Below are 6,900 nucleotides of genomic sequence, written 5' to 3'. Positions count from 1 at the left end.
GTAAAATTACCATGTTCTCTGCACATTTCTTTCAAATTAAACTTCTCTGTTTCACAGCATTTTAAAAACTTCATAGTAATATCTGAGAATCTCTCGTTCCATTTCGCAGTGGTTATGTACTGAGTATAGGTATTTTAACGCAGATACTGTATGGAGTAAAGCGTTTCTATGTACTGGGGATAGTTGTCGCATACCATGCTCTCTACAACTTTTCTAATTGTAGTGTTCTTTACATCAAATGATTTGCCTGTAGCATGAACATCATATATAAATTATCTTTTATAATGTCCACACATACATGAATTATATATGCATTTTTTTAAATAATTTCTTCAAGCATTTAAAAGTGAATGAATTAAAATGATATATGTTTTATTTCTATGTGAGCTTGGACAATCGATATAGTATGTTATTTGACAGAAACATGGTATTGAATAATAAAGTTAAGTCAATTAAAAAAATCACTTTAAGATAAATTTATCTCCTTACATCAATTACATTCTAGACGTCACTCAAATTCAAATACATTTCATTCAAATAATCCAGCTATTCTCTAGGATTATTTTAACAATAGAAAACTAAACGCGAATAATTCTCGAGTTAAGTTTTCTAAAGAAAAAATGGCCAAAAGTTATACTCTGGAATAATACGCTACCAGGCAAGTTTCCTCATGGCATGATTACTTGCCTTAAGAAAATCACATGCAAATTCGCGGTTCAAGTAAACAAACTGGCCATTAATGACCCGGATGTTTGATTGTTATTCGTGCCTACCGCAATATTCGGATCTTTCGGACCGTAACAAAAGGCCCCTTTTTAATATATAGAAACTGTTATGTTTACACATTTATTTTGAACTTCCAGATCGTCTACTTGTGATTCCAAAAACGTGAAATTGAAATATAATTTTAATAACGGTAGTTAAACATGTAATCGGCTTTCATGTAAACAGAAAATTACATTAAATATACAAATTTGATTTAAATACCGGTAGTTAAACATGTTATCGGCTTTCATGTATAAAGAAAATCACATTTGAAATTATCAAATGATATATTTCTAGACCATAGAAAACCATGACCCAACTCCTCATTCATTCCATTTCATCCAGGCGGTTGGGTGCTGTACTGCCACAACCATGACCTCCTAATGGCCGACATGACCGCTACCTACAACGTGAACGTTTGGCGCCACCCAGAGCCTTTGCCGTGGTGCCCATAAAACCATGCGTTGCCATCCGCCGTTACTACAGTGCCGCAGTGGAGATTGACAAGGACCAAGGACAAGATTAAGGACGAGACTATGTCTGAGTCGTACTCTTAAGAAATCGTCTGAATAGGCACTGTATCTGTTAATTTGATGAATGTTGTCTGCAGTTTATGTACTGTGTTTAACTGCTTCCAAGGCAGGAATTTGATATGAGAGGGGCGCAAATAAGGGGCGTTACCTTTTGGCATGCGCCAACCCGTCAGACCCGAAATTCACTTAGTTTAAATTGTTTGCAGGGGGTTCGGGATACACCCCAATAAAAAAATATCAATTTCAGTCCGAAACGGTATATTTGGGGCGTATTTTATACTTTTTTTATCTCCTATAAGGCGGACAAAAACTTTGCAAAAACCATTTAATGTGACCTTGACACTTGACCGAGCGGCCACTGAATATATCGCATTACATTTTGCATCACTGTTCGTCATGTAATAAGCAGACTACCTACATTACCACTGAATAAATGTGCAATATTAAAGCTTTATACATAAAATTTCCAGTTAAATCAGGTTATTATGACCTTTGACCGAGCGACTAGTGAATTATTATCTCGCATTACATTTTGCTCCACTGTTCGTCATGTAATAAGCAGTCTGCCTACATTACCACCGAGAAAAAATGTGAAATACAAAGACTTCTCAATTAAATGAAGTTATCATGTGGACTTTCGATAAAGTTTTAAAACTATGTTGACAGTGGCCTTGACCTACTGATCTCAAAAAAACACAATAAAGTTCATGTACGCGTAATTGTCAGCCTAACACTCAAACTTCCTGGTACAATGTCTAGCCGTTCTGAAGCTGTTGTACAGACAACGTTTTCATAACACCCTTTCCATTTGCTAACCTTTGACCTACTGTAACATTTCATAGTAACCGCTTCTTTTTAAGTTATTTTTATTTCTTCCAACACGCCAAGTCAATTCGTTGACCTCTTTACAGTATATAAAACGGAGAAAGGAACGCATAAATCAATAAAACAGCTTTAGTACATTATATTCATTTTTCCATTATCCGATTCTGAAATTGCTGCCTTCATGTACGAATGTCAAGATATTTCCTCATGATCTCAGTTTTGTTGCATCTTATATAAATCCAAGTATACAGTGGGCGTTGTTCCATCTTTACCAACTTGTACAAATCGCCCAGATTTGATAGTCCATCATTGTCAGTGCGTTTTCTAGATATATCCATCATTTCAAATTTCGCCTTGTTGACTGGGTTCCCGTGGTCACTGTCATGTGGCAGAGCGTAATAACGACCATACTCAGCACTGACTCGGGTTAATCCAAGTCTTTTTTCCTGTATCCTTAAGAACATCAAGTCGTCCGAGCCGCCCCAACCAAACATCATATTGGAGAAGCCATTCACAGCACGGAACTGAGAGGCCGTCAATGCTAAAACCCCTCCGATATATTCTTTATATGGAACGCCGCCATGGTCTGCGTATTTGGTATTGTAAGATGACATATGCTTTGGTTTTTTGTCACATATGTATAAATTACGGTCATCCGCAAGGATTAGATCAACATCGTGGAATATAAAACAATTGTGGTTGCCTACATATCTTGCAATTACATACGCCACGTTCATCAGAATGCCTTTGTTAAACATAGTTGGATAAGCTAGTTCTGAAACATAGATGCCATAGCTGATATACTGCTTCTGCAGGAGACTGTGTAAATGTCTGACCAACGTATCTAAATGCATTTTTCTATCACGGTATGGAATTATTATCGCCACTGACTGTGTATCCGTACAATTTGATATATTCTGACGATACACTCCACCGGGTTGTACCTCTTTGAACTTGACGTCTCTCAACTTAGTGTTAGACACGGGTTCCGATATATTGAGCAATGGTCCTTGCAGTTTATCTGCCATGCTACACCTAATCGAGCTTAGCAATTCCAAGGGTTCGGCATATGGCTCTTTATACAGCAATCCGTACATGTAACCGATGCTCAACACTGAGAATAGAATCACCAAACACATCACACATACCAACCTCACAGTTGCCATTTTGAAAACAATTTTATACATTTACAGAATAGTTTGAATAATATCCAAGTAGTTGCACTTTTATTATTTTAACTAGTAATTCTTCAATTCTGAAATGCAAAGTAATTTGCAATTTGTTAATCGATGATGCACACGAAGAAAATCACTATATTGGCTATTGATTTTAACAGCGTAATCAATTCCCTTGTTTCTCTCTGCAGACGCATATGCTTAAGTATCTCCTGTCTGATATAAATCACCAACAAGTTTGTTAAATGAATCGAGACAATTAAGAACGGTACCCTTTTGAGAGGCTAAGAACATACATGTCTATACTTGTGTGACAGGCGGACGCCTGTAACTCTAGACTACAGTACCCTCAAAAAGATGTAACAAAAACTTAACATACGAAAAAGATACCTTTTCATACGTTTACCGACAATCCAAATAGTTTAAAGATGCACATTTACTTCCCAATAAGATTTACCACAATTAATAATATTGCTTTAATATTCAAAAAAAGATGAATAAATGTCAAAAAAACAAATTTCTTATGAATTTAAAAGAAATTAGCATAAACACAGTATTTTTACCTGAGTAGTCCACAGTAAATCGTTTAGCATTGGCCAATCATTTAATTTTTTTCCACTTCCTGCTATCAAATTCGTGGTTATCATGTTGTTATCAGCAGGTAGGTTATGTTCATAATCCATAAATACACGTGTTCGTCGTATATCAAATATAACTTTTGCGCGATAAACCTTTAACTACTTACTCAAGTGGGTTTGGTGGTTGAGTACCATTGTATAAAGTCTCATTGATATACATCAAGTAGTTACTGAGATATTAACATATGTGTGCTAGCATGCCAAACCTTAACCAGAATTTCTAAGTCGCATGATAAAAGGCAAATATTATATAATATGCAAGATAGAATTATCTAACTTGATTAGTTAAGTTTCAATGCAATACATGATGTATTCGCTGAGGTATTGACTTAAAAGTGGTTATATGCAAAACCTTAACCAGAATTTCTATATCGAATAAAAAAGGACCATTATTTGAATTTAATGCAAACTAGAGTTATCTCACTTGGTTATTTAAGTAGATTGGGTGGTTGAGTACCATTGTGTAAAGTCTCAATGCAATACATCATGTAGTTGCTGAGATATTAATATATGTGTGCTTACATGCAAAACCTTAACCAGCATTTCTAAGTCAAATAAGATACGTTTGTCAAACAATATGCCCCCCACCCCCCTGAGCGCCATGTTGTCAGGATTATTTGAACAATTGAATGATATATGCATGGACCGAAATGAAAGCTGATTTCTCATTGACATTGGATGCCTTTGAGGCAGTTTAATGATTATGACCATTCAAAGTGTGAGGACAGTAGGTACAGTTTTAATCATGTTCAGATGATGACTGATATTTGCAGATAAAAGTGTATTCTCTTAGCAGCAGGGAATAAATAAATATGGCGACTTTCTAAAGATGAATATGAGTTATGACCATGACCTTTGACCTCAAAATCCATAAGGGTCATCAACAGTTTGAGGGCCATGAGTAAAGGCATTGTCGAGTTATCACTCGAACAACATTTTCACATTCAAGGCCACTGTGACCTTGACCCGATGACTCCTAAAATCAATAGGGGTCATCTACTGGTCAGGCCCAACCTCCATGTCAAGTTTGATAACCATCCAGAAATTGTCGAGTCTGCTGTCAAGGTCACTGTGACCTTGACCTTTGACCCAATGAGAGGGGTCATCTACTGTTCAGGCCCAACCTCCAAGTCAAGTTTGAGGACCATAGGTGCAGGCATTGTTGAGTTATCACACGGACAACCCTCTATCATTCAAGGTCACTGTGACCTTGACTTTTGACCACTAAAATGAAAAGAGGTCATATACTGGTCAAGCCAAGGTCCCATATCAAGTTTGATGATCATAAGTCCAGGGATTACTGAGATATTAGCGGAAGAAGCTTTGTTAACTTTTTGGCATTAAAGGTCACTGTGACTTTGACCTTTGGCTTGATGACCCCCAAAATCAATAGGGGTCATATACTGGCCATGCCCAAGTTCGATGTGAAGTTTAACGACCATAGGTCCATAAATTGTCGAGTTTGCCATCAAGGTCACTGTGACCTTGACCTTTGAGCCACTGAGGGTCATGTAATGAAGCTTCTTGTAAAGTTTCAGTGAATTTGGCCTTGTTTTTAAAGCAAAACAGGAAGTTGGCCAGGTTGTCTTTGTTGTTGATCAATCGTGACCCCTTGTTGTATTTTTGTAGAAAGTTACACAAGGAAGTGAATTTGGACTGGAAGTTTTAGAGGAGATGTTTTTTTAAAGCAAAACAGGAAGTTAGCCATTTTTTGTTGTAGTTGATAAAGACTCGTCAATCTGATTAATTAGTAAAGGCAAGAGCTTTGATTTATTATGTTTGAAAATCAGCGCATATCGGTTTTTCATAATATTATCACTATTTTCATAATATTGTCACTATGGTGTTTCAAGCTGTTGATCAGTAAATAACATCTCTTCATTAATTGCTGTACTCAGTGTATGGAAATTGCCCATCAGCCTCATCAGAAAAAAGTCCTGATCAATCCATGAAATCACCAGACCATTAAACCACTCAGTATGATTCCCTCTTTCTATTTATTATGAATATTTTAATTCAATGTCGGTTTTTGCAATGCTTTTTTGAAACTTCTTTAAAATCGATTATAAATGTGGTGATTAACTAGAAATGTGGTTTTAGAAGCACTGCCTTAGTTTTTACATTAATAACAAGGGGAAAAAACTTTTGTACAGTTGTACACCTTTAATCCGCATTCGGAACTCCTCGGCCATTTATGTTGTTTTCGATAAAATGGCCGAGGAGCTCCGAATGCGTTAATCATAAGTTGTAGGGACCCAACAAATTAAAACTAAGTCGTGAAAATTGCAATGTCAGTTACCAATTGGTAACCAATACGATACACTCGGTTTGAGTTATCTTTCGTATATAAAAATAATTGTTGATTTATTGTTTAATAATTGACAAGTAATTCGTTATTATCCTTCTTTATTAAAACAACGCTAATAGTGTAGGCAACCCCGACGGTTTCCTAACACTGTTCAAAACTAGAGTTTCAGACTGTTCCAGGCAGAAGATACTATCAGATATTAGCAGTTCATCGAAGGCATTGTGTTATAGCATTTGCGTTTTAAGTGGCTTTGACTGAAGAAGAAAAGTCCGCAACATCTGTATGGGGCTGAGCCTGTATGTTTTCTTTCATGAATACTTAACGCGCCTTTCGTATTGTACGATTTCCCACAGTGTCGGCATAACACCATCTAAAAAGAAATTAAGATTACGTAGTGCTTGGTTCGAACAATATTTCGTAAGTGCTTGGTTCTAAAAGCGACTGTAACAATATTTCGGAAACATACGTACGTTGCTGTGGAAACAAAACTTAGGGCATACCGACAGGTGTTCATGCAATGTTTTTAATTAGCTCTGTAAACGAAATTGCGTATATTAAGGACAACATTTAAAAATAAATGACAGTTAATGCTTGGTTCTAAAATTTCCGAAGCACATTTCGCCTCGATTGAAAATTTGTGACACGCATTCCAAATA

General features: G+C 36.3%; 1 protein-coding gene across 1 annotated transcript; it reads right to left on the bottom strand.

The window, feature by feature from the left end:
• LOC128211173 (beta-1,4-N-acetylgalactosaminyltransferase bre-4-like) lies at nucleotides 1-4,125 on the bottom strand. Its single transcript, XM_052915629.1, has 2 exons — nucleotides 3,862-4,125; nucleotides 1-3,378 (listed from the first exon to the last, which is right to left on the bottom strand). The coding sequence occupies exon 2, from the start codon at nucleotides 3,308-3,310 to the stop codon at nucleotides 2,303-2,305; it is 1,008 nt and encodes a 335-aa protein (XP_052771589.1). The 5' UTR covers nucleotides 3,311-3,378; nucleotides 3,862-4,125; the 3' UTR covers nucleotides 1-2,302.
• Nucleotides 4,126-6,900: the final 2,775 nt, after the last annotated feature.

This window comes from Mya arenaria, chromosome 12 (genome assembly GCF_026914265.1).
Source record: "Mya arenaria isolate MELC-2E11 chromosome 12, ASM2691426v1".
NCBI lineage: Eukaryota > Metazoa > Mollusca > Bivalvia > Myida > Myidae > Mya > Mya arenaria.
The sequence above is the reverse complement of the archived record's forward strand: the minus strand, read 5'-3'. Positions and strand labels throughout refer to the sequence as shown.